Source organism: Notolepis coatsorum (genome assembly GCF_963971535.1).
Source record: "Notolepis coatsorum genome assembly, chromosome: 10".
Taxonomy (NCBI): domain Eukaryota; kingdom Metazoa; phylum Chordata; class Actinopteri; order Aulopiformes; family Paralepididae; genus Notolepis; species Notolepis coatsorum.
The window spans coordinates 57,883,041-57,902,813 of record NC_140174.1 but is presented as its reverse complement, the minus strand read 5'-3'; the positions used below and the strand labels follow the sequence as shown (position 1 = coordinate 57,902,813).

The 19,773-nt window shown below is 40.4% G+C and overlaps 1 protein-coding gene across 1 annotated transcript in view; it reads left to right on the top strand.

Annotated features, from left to right (window-relative positions):
- The window catches only part of LOC311236269 (inhibitor of nuclear factor kappa-B kinase subunit alpha-like), a 52,563-nt gene extending 39,745 nt beyond the window's left edge, over positions 1 to 12,818 (top strand). Inside the window, exons 16-22 of the mRNA XM_084323947.1 lie at positions 719 to 828; positions 2,667 to 2,716; positions 2,993 to 3,098; positions 3,898 to 4,045; positions 9,138 to 9,274; positions 9,685 to 9,781; positions 10,351 to 12,818. Coding sequence (XP_084180073.1) covers positions 719 to 828; positions 2,667 to 2,716; positions 2,993 to 3,098; positions 3,898 to 4,045; positions 9,138 to 9,274; positions 9,685 to 9,781; positions 10,351 to 10,416 — 714 coding nt within the window. The 3' untranslated portion in view covers positions 10,417 to 12,818. The remainder of the gene's footprint in view (positions 1 to 718; positions 829 to 2,666; positions 2,717 to 2,992; positions 3,099 to 3,897; positions 4,046 to 9,137; positions 9,275 to 9,684; positions 9,782 to 10,350) is intronic.
- Positions 12,819 to 19,773: the final 6,955 nt, after the last annotated feature.

Sequence of the window (19,773 nt, the reverse complement as noted above, 5' to 3'; positions counted from 1 at the left end):
GTGGAATAATTTACCCGATTACATCAAACTGAGTAAACGTGGCACAATTTAAAAAGCAGTTAAAAAAAATACACATTAGAAAAATACAGAAATGAGTAGTGAGGATAAACAAAATTGTGTTATATTGTGTATGTAGTGATGTACTATATTCACTGCTGTCAAGTGAATCATGTTTTTTATTGTAATATAAGTAAAAATAATATTCTATATTGTAATATACTAAATTATGTAAATTCTAGTAATATTAATGGAAGAACAAATACAAATGTAAGGGGGTAGGGATCAATAAGCTAAGCTTCCCTCTACTCCTTTTTTTGGACATGTCTGCCAACCAAACACATTGCTCTTTTGTTTATAATTCCTGTTTTTTCTTCTTTTTTTTTAAATGTTTTTTTTCTTTAAGGATTTTTTTAAATTTGTTATGATTGTTTGGTCTGACGGATCAAGACACTGAGTTTTTTGAAGAAATAAGAAGAATAACATGTCCAAGAAATAAACTTTTCATTCATTCATTCATTTCACCTGTGGGTGTAGATTTGTAGACTAATGGGGATCCATAATTAAACAATAAACAGTTATCATTTAACTAGTTTCACCCGTTATTTGATTGTTTCGTCGTCCGGCCTACCAAGATGTCTGCGACGATGATGTAATGGAATACTAGTATGGATACTGTGTGGAAAGTACATGAGGGGTAATCCCTGCTTTTGGCCTCAAGGTGGCGGAGGTGAGCCATCTGGATGAGGAGATCATGGCGCTGCACTCTGAGATAGTGGAACTTCAGAGAAGCCCCTACGCTCGTCGCCAGGGAGACAAGATGGAACAGCTGTGAGTGTTTATTGGGAGTCGGGGATGATGAGCTGCATGTCTGTACAGTCTCCATTCTAGTTCTAGTTCATATGTTTGCTGCATTCATTATCATAGCAGTTTTCACTATATATATATATATATAGTTCAAGTTTCTTTAATAGTTGTCATACAGAAGTACAGAATACTTTTATACAAAATGCTTCTTACTGTTACGCTCCAGAGACTGTGCAAGACAAGATAAGTATGAAATAAAATAACATAGTATAGCATGTAAATTAGAAGTAAAAAAAAATGAGGTCAGTGTTCAGTATAGACATATGTACAATGTTCGATGCAGAATAGACGTAACTGAGTTACCATATAATATACAATACTATGCAGTGTACTAATATACAATACTATATAGTGCAAGGCAGAAATGGGATGAGGTGCAATTTAGGTACAATTTACAGTAGGTGTACGAGTTGTAGTGCAAATCCTTTATCAATAAATATAAAGTGTGTTTGTGTGATCTAAATTGTGGAGAGTGGGTGCTGCAGTGTGTTGTTTGTTTAAGTGAGTGTGTGGGTGTGTGTGCTGTGTGCATTTGATGGTTGTTGCATAGTGTTTATTGTTCGTTAAGCAGCCTGATGGCCTGGGGATAGAAGCTTCTTCTGAGTCTTTCTGTGCTCGCCTTAAGACTCCGGTATCGCTTGCCTGACCGCAGCAGTTCAAAGAGGCAGTTGTTCGGGTGGCTCGAGTCCTTAATAATTCTCTTAGCCTTCCCCCTGCACCGCTTGTTGTAAATGTTCTGGAGGGTGGGAAGCCCCCCTCCAATTGTGCGTTCGGCTGAACGTGTCACTCTTTGTAGTCTGCTACGGTCTTGTGCAGTGCTATTCCCAAACCAGGAGGTGATGTTGCCAGTCAGGATGCTCTCTATTGTACATGAGTAGAAGTTCCTAAGGATCTTCTGACTGACTTGGAACTTCCTTAGGCGCCTGAGGAAGTAGATGCGTTGTCGTGCCTTCTTCACAACACTGTCAATGTGTGTGGTCCATGTCAAGTCCTCGGATATGTGGGCTCCGAGGTACTTGAAACTGTTCACTCTCTCAACCGGTGCCCCGTCGATGCTGAGTCGATAACTTGTTAGTTATCTATAGTAATTGACCTATTTCAAACCCGCCCTCTTTTCTTGATCCTCCCATCATGACATGATTCACAACATGATGGGAGGATCAAAAAAAGAGGGCAGGGCTTGAGATAATGTTAATAGACCAGAATGATTAGAAATATAATTATCAGATGATCAAAAAAAGAGGGCAGGGCTTGAGATAATGTTAATAGACCAGAATGATTAGAAATATAATTATCAGATGTCTTCCCCCCCCCCCCCCCCCCCCCACAACCTAGTTGGTGCACTTGGTCAATCGGTGGCCAGTACCTTGTCGTTTTCAACCAAAAAAGGTTGTTTATAAACCCAACCCCTACCTTAACCTCAGACTTCATGCCTGATCCTTTGTCATTTGGCATGAACACACACGCACACTTGACCTCCATGCCAAATTTCAGCCTCCTAGAAGAAAATCGGTGGCCGCTAGGAAGTGAGGACAGTTTTGTGGACCAACCGTCTGACCAACAAATGGTTATCTATAGAGCTGCTGGTTGCAGTTAAAAATGTTTTTGTGATCATCGACGTTTTCTGCAACTAGATTATGGAGGGGGGGGAGAAATCTGGATTCAGATATGCATTAGCAAAATAAAACAATGCATTGTCTTGTAACTTTGTAATGCAGTGGGTGGATGAATGAAATGTTTTGTCTAATAAGAGTTTGATTTATATATGTATATATATATTTTTTTGCTTCATGTCATTCCAGGGAGGAAAAGGCTATTGAGCTCTACAAGCAACTGAAGATGAAATGCAAAAGTAAGTAACACTTGGGGCATATTGCAGTTGACCTACATTCAACCGGCCACTTGTAGCCAAATGGACCCTTGAATTGCCTTGCCGGTAATCATGTTATGTTATACTGGAATCCGCTCATTTCACCTACACAAAGTGCAAGCGGGTATTGTAATCTAATCACAAGTGTGTGTCTTGACAAGATTTCTGACTGAGGGACTCATGAGTCTCCTCACTCTACTTGGTGTTACGTCTTGAGTGCCACTCTAGTCCAATAATGTGATGCATCTCCTCCCTCAGTGCCAGAGCCAGATGTGAGCAGTGACAGCTCTGAGATGGTGAAGGCCATCCTTCTGACGGTCCAGAACCAGGATAAAGTCCTTAAAGACCTCTACACACACCTCAGGTAGGAGACATCTACACACACCTCAGGTAGGAGACCTGTACACACACCTCAGGTAGGATACCTCTACACACACCTCAGGTAGGAGACCTCTACACACACCTCAGGTAGGAGACCTCTACACACACCTCAGGTAGGAGATCTGTACACTAGGGTTGCCACGGTGATGTGGAATTTCCTGTGACTAATAAACTCATGACAACACCGGTATTACCGGTCTCTCACTCTGTTCAGAGTAAGATCTCGTCTCTCACTCTTAACAGTAAGATCTCATCTCTCACTCTGTTAAAGGGGACATGCATTGCTATTCCTTGCACTATTTGGGCAACTTTACACAATTTCTGTGAGTCTATGGAAGACATCTGTATTTCTAATGAAGTACTCAAAAGCATAATTTTTCAGCCTCAGGATTTCAGGCTGTTATTGGATGGGCTCCGCCCATAAGCGCTTTCAGTGACAGTCACCCACACAGAGAGAGAGAGAGAGAGAGAGAGAGAATCTCGAGACTAGACTGATGAGTCAATATGATAATTAACAACACAGACCACATTGATATAATCCCCAATTGCTAGGAAACAATGCTAAACACTTGAAAAGGCCATTTATAATGCATGGGACCTTTTAACGGTAAGATCTCGTCTCTCACTCTGTTAACGGTAAGATCTCGTCTCTCACTCTGTTAACGGTAAGATCTCGTCTCTCACTCTGTTAACGGTAAGATCTCATCTCTCACTCTGTTAACGGTAAGATCTCGTCTCTCACTCTGTTAACAGTAAGATCTCGTCTCTCACTCTGTTAACAGTAAGATCTTGCTCAGCAAACAGAAGATCATCGATCTGTTTCCACGGATAGAGAAGACACTGGAGAGCATCAAGGATGCAGACAACACGGTCATGCAGATGCAGGTGAAGAGACAGAGGGAGTTCTGGCACCTCCTGAAGATCGCCTGTGTGAGTCTCATCAACAAACACCTTGTTCTATTTATTGGAATGGCAACAGTTGTGTTTGGAGGATCAAGAAAAGAGGGCGGAGTTTGAGATGGGTCACAACAACAACCTAATTTCCTGCCAGTGTTGCCACATTTATGATAATTATCGTATTTGTATGATCATTTTGCCCTCTGTATGCCTCTTTGTTCTATTGGTTATCACTTGCAAATGATAATTTCTCCCAAAAAGCCTCTTGGACAATATTAACATTTCCCATCTGGCAACACTGTTTCCTGCACAGATGCGTTCACACACACCAGGGAGATACTGTATTTAACATGATTCAAGTTCAGTCAAATCCAGAACTTGACACATGGCTCAAGGAGAAGGACTCAGTTCCGCAACATTTTGGTCCACTTAGCACAGATCACCCAGTATGTGGTAGATTATTTGTTTAAGTGGGCGAGAGCGCGCAGTGGGAACGCATTCATCCCAAATACATAAATTCTCCTGGCTGGAGTTGTGATACAATTCCTGGTTGCATTATGTTCTGTATTTGTATTATTTGTATTTATTTATTAACACAGTTAAACAAAAGTAAAAACAATACATACCGGTAATACGTTATAACCATTGTGAAGGAGAAGTTGGAAGCCTAGAGTCTTATCGAGAACTTCCCCTGTTTTATAAAATCAAACATACAAAAATACAAAAATATACATATTATAAAATACCAGAATACATTCAAAAGATATGTGTTAATATCAAATCAAATGTATTTGTAAGGCCCGACGACACACGTTAATGTCCCCATGGGCCATACACGTCTTCTTTAAACAAGTCAAGAAGAAACATCACAATAAGTCCAGAACAAAACAAGAACACCATAAGGTCCAATTTTTTTTTAATAAATGCAACAAACATACATACACACAGTACATACATGCACTGTATACTGCGTACATAATAATATATAACAACCCACCCACCTGCCTACAAACCTACCCACCCACATAAACAAATGCATACCTACATGTATGACCTATTTATCTTATCTACTATTAAAAGAAGAAAAAAACTATTAAAACCATTTGGTAAATTGTGATCATGAATGCATTTGTACACAAATATACATACAATGGGGGAAATAACATTTTCATTTTCATCAACATTTTGTTCAGTACATTTCCAAAATTTGCACCAGACGTTTGTATTAACTCAAGAAATCTAAACATTAAAGTCCATATGTAAATAAAGTTGTGTAATAAAGTGGAATGAAACAGGAAAAAAGTATTGGACACCCACAGCAGTACACAGCAGTACACCACGGCAAGGAAAGGCAAGGAACTAGCTGAAAACCAAAACTAATTAGGAGGCAACTCTACCTCCTATCTGTGCTAATAATGTCAACTGGGTTAGAATATATTGATGGGCTATAAAATGTATTTTTTTGTTACCAAGGTGCCACACAAGAAACATCAAATTATGGGTAAAAGCAAAGAGCTCTCAAGACCTTCACAAACAGATTGTTGCAAATCATGAAAATAGAATTGGCTAAGGACGTATTTCACAACTTCAGAATCTTCCAGTAAGCACCATTGGGGGGCATTATCCATAAGTGGAAGCAACATCACTCCATCATCAACCGGCCATGCACAGGTGCTCCTCACAACATTTCTGATCAGGGAGTCAGAAGGATACTTAGAAGAGTAGCCAGAGAGCCATGGACCACTAGGAAAGAGCTCCAGAAAGACTTGGAGGCAGCAGGTACAACTGTGACAGAAATAACCATAGGCAATGCACTCCACCGCCATGGCCTCTGTGCGCGCTCAGCCCGCAAGACTCCCACTACTGAAAAAAAGACATGTTGAAGCTTGTTTAAAGTTTGCCTAACAACATTTGGACAAGCCTGTGAATTACTGGGAGCATGTACTCTGGTCAGATGAGACCAAAATGTTACTTTCTGGCTGTCACACAACACCATGTTTGGAGGAGAAATGGCAGTGCACATTACCCGAATAACACTACCAACAGTGAAGTTTGGAGGTGGAAGTATCATGGTGTGGGGCTGCTTCTCCTCTCCTGGTACTGGCAGACTTCATATCATTGAAGGAACAATGAATGGAGCCATGTACAGAGAGATTCTTGAGATGAACCTGCTGCCATCCACCAGGATGCTGAGGATGACACACGTGGGTGGACCTTCCACCATGACAACAATCCAAAGCATACAGCAACAATCCAAAGCATACAGCAAAGGAAACTTGCAGTTGATTTCAGAGAAAGAAAATCAACTTGTTGGAATGGCCCAGTCAATCACCTGACTTAAACCCAATTGAACGTTTGTGGAAGCATCTGAAGATCCAGATTCACAAGAGGCCCCTCCGCAATCTTCAAGATTTAAAGACAATCTGTGTAGAGCAGGGGTCAGCAACTTTTTTGACATGGAGTGCCTGTTTGAAATATAGTTGTAACTAGTGTGCCTCAACAATATTCCATGCATCGTAATTTTTTTTCTCATAATCAGGTCTTTTTAATGATAATTTTTACATTATGTTATTGTTGTTATTAACAATATTATTATGATGGTTGTATCAACCCTAAATCTGAGTTGGGGGGGGGGGGGGGGGGGGAATGCAATGCAGACAAACAGCTGCATACAGTGCGACCATTTCACATTTGCCTTCATTTTTGGACACATCACACACCATCGGTGTGTGTACTGTACGTGTGCTGTCATAGCTCTACCTACAGGCCTAATGGAGAACACCAGGAGAACACGGATGTGAATGGAGGGTGAATGTGAGGTATATCGTGTAAATAAGTTTTGATTGATCGCAAGACTACACTGTAAAAAAATAAATAATAATAAGTTACCAGAACTTGAGTTCAGTTACTGTGCATTAAGGTTTTCAGTTTTCAATCCATAAAAAGTTAACAGAAGAATAAGTACACAACCACATTATTTCAACCTAATAAAACTGTTTTTTGTCATTGTTTTAAGAACACAAGTTGACTTGGTAATACTCACATTTTGAGTAAAAAAAAATGGCTTTTAACATGTGCAATGTTCAATGAAATAGAAAAATAAATAATAAAATGTGTTGATTAATCCCACTGGTCACAATGGTGACCGTAATAATGTGTTTGTTATAAGGCTCTGCAAATGTTACTGAATGATGTAGCAATGTATTTCCAGCTAAATTGAAATAATAAACAAATAAAGGGTCAATTAAATATGTGGTAGTAAAAAGAACCTGTGGGAGGATTTCAACAAGATAAATGCGACAACAGTGCAAAATATTTAACTATAATATTTCAAAGCAAAATTTTTTTTAATTATTATTTTTTTTTTTTATGCTGCCCCCTGTGCCTATGAAAATGCCCCGTGTGCCTATGCAGGCACGCGTTCCTAGGGTTGCCTACCCCTGGTGTAGAGGAATGGGCCAAAATCACACCTGAATACTGCGGGTGATTAGTTACATCATACAGAAAGCATCCTTGGAGCTGTCTTTACAAACAAAGGCTTCTCCACTAAGTATTGAATACATTTCAGTTAGTGTGTTCAATACTTTTTTCCTATGTCATTCCACTTTATTACACGTAACTTTATTTATGTATGGACTTTAATGTTTAGATTTTGTCTGGATTCCCTGAGTTAATACCAAAGTCTGGTGAAAATTTCACTTGAAATATATTTACGGGACAAAATGCTGATGTGTTCAATACTTATTTCCCCCATTGTATCTGTAAGGAATTAACCTCAGACATAGTCAGAATGTTTAGTTTCTTAAAGAGGAGCAGATGGTTCAAATCGATCTGAGAGGGTTGCCAGTCTAAAAAATCTTTTTTGAAGTAAAATAGTTTTTTGAAGATTAGATGAATGAGTGCTAGCCCATATTATAAGATAAGATATTCCTTTATTGATCCCCTTGGGGAAATTCCAGTGACACACACATACACTTATGTTACAATAAGATATGTAAGGAAAGATAAGACTATAATACAGGATTAAAAAACAACTTATATTTATCAATGAACACACCTTCCTAATTATACCTACTGACTTCATTGCTTTTTTACAAACATGATCAATGTGTTTTTTCCAACAGTTTATCATCAACTAAGATCCCTAAAAACTTTGAAGTTACTTGTTTGATTTCGGTGTTACTGATTAATAGCTTTGCCTCCTTTTTCGAATAACTTTTACCTTTATTACAAAATACAATAAAATTTGATTTTTCTACATTTAACGATAGCTTATTAGTCTGGAACCATTCTGAGACACAAGATAAACCATCATTGGCTTCCCTAATTAATACTGCAAAATTCTCATGTGACATTATAATGTTGGTGTCATCAAACAAGATCGAGAATACTCTAGGAGATACCCAAGCAAAATCATTTATATAAATCAAAAATAAAAGGGGGCCAAGTATAGAGCCCTGAGGAACCCCACAGACTAGCTTTGCCCTGTCAAAGTCATCGCTATTAATGGAAACAAACTGTTCCCTATTATAAAGATAAGTCACTGAGCCATTTAATCACGTCGCCAGCCAAACCATACCTGTGTAGCTTGGATATAAGTATTTTATGGTCCACAGTATCAAATGCTTTGGATAGATCCAGAAATATACCAATTGAAAATTGCTTATTGTCTAGTGCATCTGTGATTCTATCTATAAACTGTGAGGGAGCCATGTAAGTAGAATGTTTTTGTCTGAAACCGTATTGATGTTCATATAATATATTATTGGCATTAAGATGTTTCAAAATTCTGGTATAAACCAGCTTCTCCAATATTTTAGACATGGACGGTAATATCGAAATCGGTCGGTATTTGGAAAATAAGGATGAGTCACCAGATTTAAACAGAGGTATAACTTTTGCCACTTTCAAGTCTCCTGGAACAACACCCGTTTCCAGGGAGAGTGAAAAAAACGTGGTTCACGTCAGTAACGTTCTGTTGTGTGATGTCTGCAGCTAACTCCTGTTTTTCTCACTCTAAAGAAAATATACACTAAAGAAATACACTACCTTCTCTATTTCATAGACAAAGAGATGATGTGTAGATAATCTCTTAATGTAGAGATGTCATAATCTCCTCTCCCAGGCTCAGAACTCGTCGCGGAACTCGATAGCAGCCAGTCCGGAGTCGTCCAATCCACTGCAGGTGTCCCAGTGGTCCCAGTCAGCCCAGCCTGTCAGCGCCCCTCACCCTCTCACCTCCCTACCAGGACCCAATGACAGGTACCAGATCCTGCACACCTATTGCTGACCGGTTTCAAGTTCCAAGTTTTGTTTTATTTGTCACATATAAGGTACATTATACAGTGAAATGCTTGGTTCTGTATCAGCCCCCTAAGATTGTGCTTCATACAGTAAAATAAAATAAAGACTAAACACTATTCAAAATATACAAAACGAATGTACAAAATGCTAAAATATACTGTACTAGGAATGGACATTTTAAAATGTTCTTCACAGATCCAATAATGGCATGGATTTCTGAATGTAATCAATTACTTGAACTGACCCTAATGTAGGTGTGTGTGTAATGCTGTGTATGTTGTTTATTCTTAAAGATGTGGAGGGGGTAAAAATCTGTATAAGTCCTTTTGTTATGTGTGGTAACTGCGTTTGTGTCTGTCCTCCTCCAGTGATGCAGCCCCACGCCTCCTGCTGGAGAACCAGAGGTACCTCACCCAGCTGACCAGCCTGATGCAGGACGCCGCTGACGACCAGACGAGCATAGTGGTGAGTTTAAACAGACCCAGAGCATAGTGGTGAGTTTAAACAGACCCAAAGCATAGTGGTGAGTTTAAACAGACCCAGAGCATAGTGGTGAGTTTAAATGTATCGGGACAAGAGCATAGTGGTGAGTTGAGCTAGTTTAGTTTAAAGGTATCAGACTAAGAGTTTTCTGTTGAGTTGAGGTAATGTAATTAAAAAAATAAATGTGAGTAAAAATAGATTTGCATAAGTAAGTAAGCATGTAGTGAACTGCCAGAAGTTATCAAATCAGTGACGTGCTGTGTGTCCATGACAACAAAAACACAAGACGGATCGCTCATCTAATTTTTAACAGTCTTTGGTATGGTAATAAATCTTGAATCACGAGTTTTAGTAAATAAAAAAAATAGAAAGTCCAATTTATGACTCATGTGAGTTTTGACATGGGTCTGATTTTAGGTTGTTGGTGGTCATTTTTCACTATTTCCAGGAAAGCAATCTTGAATATATAAACTACCACATCTTTATTGTTATTCCACATAGAAACATGTTAAGTATGCACTTTTCTTTTAAATGTAATAACATTTTTGCAGGACCAAGACTGGAGCTGGACGAAATACGAAACGCTGTCGACAAAATTGAAAAAACAAAATGTGTAACAAAACAAGAGCTGTAAACAAAAGAAGCCCCGTCCAGCCTGACCCCTGTCCGCTCTCCCAAGTAACACTAAAGGACTGAATGCTGTTAACACAATGGAGACGCGCGCGGTTGGCGTTGTACATGTGTACGTTGGACTGTATACATTCACTTCAATGGCTGTTCTGAGCCTTTCTAAAGGGCAGGTGGGGAAAAGAAAACACACACTCAGTGGTGTCCTTCTACTCTCATGTTCTCGTACTGTGGATAGTTTGACGATGATGATCAATAAATATTATTGTTTTTATATGGGGAAAGAATATATCATCTTAACACTGTGTAGTTTTCACTCTCGCCACACAGACTATGCTCGTCCTTCATATAGCTGATGATGTTCATTTTACTGTTATTGCAAAACCAAGCAAACTAGCACTCGATTTTGAAAACACGAGTTCAGGATAAGTAGATGTTACTTTGATGGATTGGAGAGAGTTTCGCGAAGGGTTGGTCCTCGCGGTGGGTGACGTCACGCAAGGAAGAACACATGTAGGAGGTGTTTTTGGAGGATGAGGAAATTACATTCTAGACACTTTCAAAATTACAATCAAGCAACAGCACTTTGATCCTGAAGAGATGAGATGTTCCAAATGAACTGGTTAGGATCCCATTCATCTGGCCTTTACAATGACGGGACGGTAAATGTTAAATTGTTATCGCCATTCATATTCAATTCCTTACATTTTATTACACACTCATATGTGGATCCTAAGGAGTTAGATGATATGTAAATCTTATTTAGATTTTTTTAAAATTTTTTGTAAAGCAAGGATTTATAGGGAGAAGTGTCCTGGGGCCTCATTTATCAAAGTGTTAATAGATCCCTTTCTACAATATTAATCAACGTATTTATTTTTTTAACACATTGAGTGCCACGCCCCTTCCGGGAAGTGACCTCTTCCGTGCCGCCCATTAAACCCATGTAAACGTAGTTGTAGTTTGTAGAGCTAAACCTATATTTTATAGTATAGCTATGGGTCTAATAATGCCGTCTGGTCTCATTGAGCTGCTTCTGGTCAACGTGCAAAAAAACAGATAATTTTTTTCATCCGTACATTTCCGTTTTATACCGTTTTGAATATGAACATAGTCCGGCCGCTTCTGAGCAATTCCAGGGAAAAGACACAAACTGCGTTTTTGTGTAATTCAATAAACACGTAATTTTTCGTCTGATAATTGGATCTTCCTGAAATCAATGCTAGATCACTAGTATTATTCTTCGTCGTGCACGCATACAATGCGATTTAGACCGGTGCGCTGTTTTTGGCAATCAATGTGTTAATGGGCGAGACTATAATATATATATTAAAGCATTCATATTTTGGGTATTGATAGAAATGAGTTTTAGCTCCTGATATATCACAGAAAATGTATCTCAACCTGTGATTTCAAGATTCATTCTTGACAAATAATTAGATTTTGTTATTATAAGCACAAGGGCTTGTGTGCAAGAACCTTTTCTAAACGAGGCTCCTGGACTCTATCTACGTGACACAAGTGGCTGGCCATGTCTGTCTATATACTGTCTGTATTGTATGTCAGTCTTTTTTATTTAATTTTTTTTTTAATTTTTTTTTTTTTTATAAATGTCAAAGACACAATGGTTGCATTTACATGTGCATTGATATTCAGATTGTGAATATTATTCAAGACACTACAGTATTCTGTCTTTGGAGTTGGAGCACATGGTATATAAACACCGGGCCACTGAGGCATGTAAACACCCTGTCCCGTTTACTATTGGGTTTTTTGCGGTCTGTGTGTTCCGTTTCCATGGTAATACTTGCAGTATTCCATTATCTTTATCAGGATATGTATATCCATACAAAGATCTTATCCCGTATAAAATACCTTAACCGGGATATTTGCTAGTACTCAGAACATTAATGTACATGTAAAAGCACTTTGTTTTTTGGTGCCCTCATTCTTATGCACATTCTTGTTCACTGGATGGCTCATGTATGGAAGTTTGCCAAGGCCTGGTTCATTGATTTATAGTAAAACTAAAACCTGATCTCAGTTACTGAAGTGCTTTTGAGAAAACCTAGCAGATATGGTGAACGGGTGAATGTATTGTGGTTACCCGTCGTAACTCCACTGTCGACTATAACAAGCATTGGTTACTTTGCTGAGATACAATATCTTTCTTCTAAGGTGTATTTATGAAGTCTACGTGCAATGGAATTCATTTTGTATGTATTTAAGTAATATGCTGCGTCAGATTTCTTTCTTTTACAGATTTCCTTTTTTCTTTTTTTATCCAATGGTTTGAACATGCCCTATGAATGTTTACTTTTTAGTAATTGCATTGAGATCAAATGTTTGCCCGGTATTCCAATAAAAAGCTTTGGCATGATTCTGCTATTGCCCTGGCAACAAGGCGTGTGTGTGTGTACAATGCACGTAAACAATCCATGAAAACGAATCTGATGAATGATGCAGCCCTGCAGATTTACAGTACATTCCTATGGAAAGGTCCCCCAGGATCAGCGTTATCGAGTACTCTGTTACAACAGGGACAATCGCAGATAATATCTTTCAGTTATAGTTGTTTTTCTGAGATGGATTAGACCCCAGATAACTGGGAATGGTCTGTTATTTGAGTGAGCAATTTCCTTAGTACAACAAGAGAGTCCCGTGTACATCTTTCGGTTACAGTTTGGGAGAAGCGTGGATTGCACTTTTATGTTTCAATCTTTATAAGGTGGAGCATCTGGAAACGATCTACATTTGAGCGAGTTTAGATGAGTGATCTATTTTCCTTTTTTTTTATGTTAAAACCAGTCTGGTTCACGCAGCCTTGGAGCGAGTGATTAATGATGAGTCACTGACCAAATGCACGTTATTGGTCTCCGACCTCCCATCCTCTAATTATGACCTATGGTTGTTCCTGTTGAGGACTCACTCTCCGCCTCCAGCTGCCGTCTCAGCCTCACGACTGTGTCACTGCAGGTGCTGGGAAATGATGCTAGGAAATGATTTGTGTTGGGAGTGTTTACATGGATGTGAGTGCAGGAGACTCATGCTGATTGTAAAGATGTGGTTACCGAGGTTGTTGGTTTTAAGAGTCACTTAAAAATAACCTCCAGTGTGTTAAGCAGCCATTGCAAATTCCCATTCATAGTATGACAAAAGTACCAGAGGCAGGAAGGAAACTGTTTATGGATGGTGATGTATTTGTGCATAAAGTAGGTCACCCGCTTTCTTCACTTCTTTGTACGGTCTGTATAGCTCAGTGGGTAGAGTGCTTGGCTCTCGAGAGCACGGCACTAACCCTGCTAGGGTTAAGGGTTCGATTCCCACTGGGGCGACCCATACTGAAAAATGTATGCAGTCATTCTGTTGGAAAGTGTGTTGTGTCCTAGTACTTAAGAGATCCAGTCATTCCTAACTGGGTCATAATTCAGCATTGTCTGCCGCTGACCGTGACCACAAGCTATGGAACATGAATAGCATGTGCACAAAAGAAGTAGAGTTGAAAATAAACATGTGGTAAAACATAAAGGAAAAATACAGTCTCTGTTAGTCTTACTAGGCAGCCGGTGTTATTGGAAAGTGGTGGGTTGGATTGTGGTGAGGCTTGAATGCGGAGCTCAGAAAACCGTGTACCGGTAATTGGGTTTTATATTCAAGTTACAGTTCTATCCTGTCTGGAACAGTAGAATATGTAATTCGCATGCAAACTAAAACGTGTCCCGTGTCCATGTTTTCAGACGAGGGAACAACAAACATAAGGGCACAAGGCGGAGACGAAGCAAGCCATGCAGTCGAAACCATGCTTGTTTTATTAGCTGTATGGTTTGTGAATCAAGAGTGAATCAGCCAGGATCTCCCTGTGAGGATCCATCCCCCCCTGCTTGGGCCTACATTCCAGGAAGCTCTGCTCCCTCCCTTCTCTGTGGCTCCGTTTTCACCACCAGCTCAAATCTGATTATTCATTTTCCCCTCCATCTATTGTGGCACAGATCCAGTATTTTCATAGTTGTCTTGATGTGTATATAATATTCCACACAGGATCTGCTCTCTCCCTGCTGAGACAGCAATGAAAATGATGAAGTCTGAGTCACAAAGATGACTCGGATCATAGTAACATCAACTTGCTGTTTTCTTTTTTTTTTTTTTTCTCAAATAGCAGTTTCATTTAACTCATCAATTTGATACAACATACTATAATCTATACCATAAATTTAAATTAAATTGAGTTTATCTTAAAAAGGAAAACTCTTATTCCATAAATGAAAATGTGGCTAAACTGAGTTATGGTGGGTTCACTCATCACTAAATCCCTTTATAATAAGTGAAACAGCTTTTTTTATTTAATGTTCCTCAGTGTGAATGAAACGTGAGCGGAGCCAGATGATGTGGGATGTCTGGGCCCTGGTGATGGTTGGCCTTCGGAACTCACTTCCTCTGGAGTCAACTCACTCTCACAAAAGAGCCAAGCGAAGCCATTAGATTGTGATTAACAGTTTGCTGATGCGTCCCCTCGTCTACGCTCGCTGGTACAATAGAAAACACTGGCTCTTATAAATGCCTCTGATTGTTCACCGACTGGATGCAATCAGTCACAACATGACGCGACGGGGCTAATACTGTAGTCAGCTGGGGGTCCAGTACCATGGGAAAGCCTGGCGGCTATGGCACATGCAGCACAATGAACCACACAACGCGTGCGAGAGAGTCTTAAGATCCATTCACTGGCAATACATTATCATCCACCAGTGCAGGGGTTCTCAACCTCTTTCAACTTGTGACCCTTAAAAACAGAGGGACGTCTATTCCCATTTGCGTGTGTTTCCTCCCACACAAATGCAAAAAATGCTCCGTTTCGTAAAAGTCAGTCAAAGCTTACCAAAAGCACAAGCAGTGAACTCCAAGCCCACGTGACTGAACTCAAACTGGAAAGAAACAGACACAAATGACAAACTCCATGATCAAAACTGCAAAAAAGAACTTCATCAATGACAACTGAGGAAAACAAAAACAAACCACGTGAACTTTGGAAATTACTCAATCAACTAGGCTGCAGTAAAAAACTTTTCAAACAAACATAAAGACGGACAACTCGCTCATCACAGACAAGCTGGATGTAGCCAATTACTTAAACATTTTCTTCACAAACATAGCCACAACACTGGTAAACAAACTACCCTCCCACTCAGGGCATTTTGGGGTAGAACACATCATAGCCTACTACAAAAACCTAGGGGTCCTCAAAGACTATTTCAAACTAGAAATGGTAACAACAGCTGAGGTACTCAGAAAACTGAGCACCCTCCAACCTAACAAGGCCACTGGCCATGACAATATCCCCTCCAAATTCCTCAGAGACTCGGCAGCCGCCATCACCCCAGTCATCACCCACATAATAAACCTCTCCATAAAACAGGGACACATACCCAAAGACTTCAAAATTGCGAGAGTAACACCCCTGCACAAAAAGGGCAGCAAATTAGACCCAGGCAACTACCGCCCTGTTTCTATCCTTACCTCCATCTCGAAAGTCATGGAAAAAATAGTATACGAACAGGTCGAAAAGTACCTTGCGGATAAAAATCTAATCTACGAATTCCAATCTGGCTTCAGAACATCCCACTCCACTGACACATGCCTTCTCTATTTAAACGACCACATCAAACAAGAGGTGGACGCGGGCAAATACTGCGGCATGGTCATGCTGGACCTACAAAAGGCCTTCGACACTGTCGATCACACCATTCTGATTGACAAGCTAAAACCAATTGCTTTTAGCTTGTCAATCTGAGCTGGATGCAATCCTACCTGGAGGGGAGAACAGATGGTGGAGGTAAACAGTACCCTATCCCCCCCCCCCCCCCCCCTCCCAGTGAGCTGTGGTGTTCCACAAGGAAGCATACAAGGACCGCTACTGTTCCTAATTTATGCAAATGTCATGTCGTCAGCTTGTGACTGCAACTTGTTCCTGTTCGCGGACGACTCAGCCCTGCTGGTCTCAGACAAGAACAAGAACAAGTTACAGGTTGAAAAAAAACCTCAGCTCGGAACTAGGCAAAATCTGCATATGGCTCGCTGATAAACTATCATTCTCTTCGGTTCAAATAACAAACTCAGCAAGACCGACGGCTTCTCAGTTACAGTGGGTGACAATATTGTCACAAGGAAAGATGAAATTACATACCTAGGTTCCATCCTAGAGGCAAATCTTTCCTGTGACAAAATGGCATCCAATGTAATAGAAAAAGTCAACCAACGAACTCTATTCTTGTACCAGATCTCCTCTCTGGTAAACAAGAATACCCTGAAGACTCTGGCAGGAGCACTCATTCAAGGGTACTATGACTATGCTTGCACCTCATGGTACCAAAGCACCTCAAAGGCGCTAAAAACAAAATTACAAACATCTCAAAACAAACTGGTCAGACTACTGCTTGACCTTACTCCTAGAACCCACCTCACCCCTGCCCACTTTGTCGTCTACTCTAAGCCATCCTAGGTTGTCAGAGTACAGCAACTTGCAATGGGCCTGGTCTACAAGATACACTACACGACTAAGGTACCCATGTACATGTCAAAATACTTCCCAAAGGTCAGTGAATACCACGACCACAACACCAGAGGGAGCTCCACAAATCATGTTAAACCCAGATTCGGCTCAAACAAGGGACTAAACACGTTTAGCAATTATGCTACATCAATGTGGAACGCCCTACCCACAGCTGTAAAGGAATGTGAATCACTACCCACTTTTAAAACCACTCGAGGAGCACCTACGGGAGACTGCAATTCGAAACTGGCCCCTGTAAATATCCTAACACAACCCCCTCCAATGTACAGTAAATGTCCTAACCCAGCAATACACGAGACCCTCTTCTTGGACCAAGTAAGGTTGTCAATAAAATAGTACTGTATTTGTAAATCTGGTATGTCATAAATGTATAGATGTAGCAGTACTGTATCTGTATGTCATATGTTATGATGAATCGAAAATGGGGGACCCTGATGTAAACAAGACAAAAGTATTTCTCTGGTCTGCATCCACTTAACAATTGTGTGTATTGAGCTGTACTGTATTGTACCCATTCTGCAATCTGTTAATACAATTTTCAATCAATCAGGAGCTGCCATCGCCCTTGACCAAGGTACTGGCATTACAACTGGCGTTGCACTATGCGTGGCTGTCCACTGCTCCTAAATAGTCAGGATGTGTCAAATAGATAGAGGATGAATTTCTCCCAAAGGGATTAATAAAGATTCAACTAACTCATTTAACAATTAACTATTCCCCCAACATAGTCGAGCATAGGCAGAATGGACCATAGATATATAAATACTAGACTCACCCGTGCTGCTGGCCAATGGAGACAGACGTTGCCACATGGCGGCCATCTTGCTACAGGGTAGCATGCCCACTAACATGAATGTCCATAGTGCATGTACTATTGAAATAACCATAGCTTGCAACATTTTCAACCGTTTGGTTTGTTAAAAACGTCAGATGTAGTTATCATACTGCATACTTACTTATAATGGACTTTCATGACATTTTCTTTTTTTATTAAAATTCGATTCATATATATTTGAAAACGATTCATAAATCTGACAAAATTTCGTGTTTTGTGTATTCCACTAAAGAGCTATTATCACGGATTTCTCTGGAATTACTAGAAATCTCAAACTATACTCTTATTCAAAACAAATGTACCCATGTTGACTGCAAGCAAGTCATTGATAAGCGACTGGTGTATTAGACCCATAGCCATAATTTAAGATATAGTTTAAGCGTTCGCAAATTTCCCCGTCCTCCCATTGACTAAAGCGCTGGCACGGAACGGCCTAATTTGGTCATATGGGCGTGGCTCTGAATGAGTTAACATGCAACGGCCCACATCTGGGCCCTCTTGAGGACAATTTGCCCACCGGCACTTTGGCGACCTCTAGTGGCTCGGTTGTGCATATTTTTATAATACAATATATATCAAATTAAAGCCCCATTTGTTGCCTGTCGATAGCCCTTTCAGGTGACACAATCTGTTCAGCGGTTCTCGAGTTACATGCTGATATGTGAGGCATGCGCCGAAGTACACGGTATTGCGCAAATACCACTCCCGGCTCTTGGGGCTCTAACTCTGTCAATCATTTGGCAATCTCGAAAATGATTGGACAGGGTTGTAGCCAATGAGTGTCGCTTTCCAATGAATGAGGGATGTACGAATCAGGGATCTAGGTGAAAAGTCACAAGTGGAAAAAAAAACGCAGAATGAATCAAAGTCTGAGGAAAAGGAAACCAGGAACGCTACAGTTTACCAAAATCACTCATAATCACTCATTTTTGAACGGATTTATTTTTTTTTATCCACTTTTTCTCCCACTTTTCTATATTTTTCTCCCATCCCAATTTCGTATCATCCAATTCAACCCTCCCCTGTCACGAACGCTGTTTCTTGCCTCCCACAAGCCGGCTGCAATGTGGACTAAGTCATACATAGCACAAGTCCCCTCCGGTACTTGAGGTAACAGCAGTCGCATCTTTTCACCTGCGCAGCTCGATCTCTGTGGCAAGGAGTAGCGCGTGGGAGGCTCACGCTGCCCCCGACACTTCCTGATTCTACTGCGCAGGCGCACCAACCGACCTGTAGGAGTCGCTGTCCACAATGCCCGATCCCCACCCTTCAGTTTCCCTCCCCGTAATACGGCCAATGTGTATTACTGTGGACGACCAGCTAAACTGAAAGCAAATGTGGAGCGCTGGGCTCGAACAGGCGAGCCCAGCGTCTCCAGATTTTGTGGCGAGCGCCTTGCCCACTACGCCACGTAGCCGCCCCATTTTGAACGGATTTCTATGAAATTTGTACTACACAAGACTTCAGGCTATGGACCCAAGTTGTCCTTTCAGCCATACCCATTTTTGGGGAAATACTACTTCTGGACTACTAACTACTACAGAAAAACATGAGTAACAAGTTTTTCTACAATTCAAGTTCAGACCTATGTTACTCTATTTCATTAGCACTAAAAGTGAATTTACTTAGAATGTCATCTTTCAAAAGAGAACAGGCTCATGCATGTGCTATACGTATAAAGTATAGTATTGGTTTGCAAAAAAGGTATGCAGTCCTCAAACTAAAATGACCAATTTTGAGGGGTGCCTGTTAACTCATTGGCCGCCAAACCAGACTTTTCTTGGGTTTTGTCGACAACCGTTGAGCGCCATACCCAAGTTCTCTGGTTTTGATCCTTTGATCCCCGTTCTAAACACTCGGAGCTGCCTGTGTCTCCCTCGCACAGCTGCCTACGTTAGAATTGAAATGACGATCGAATCCCACCAGGTGGTAGTATCGCCTACC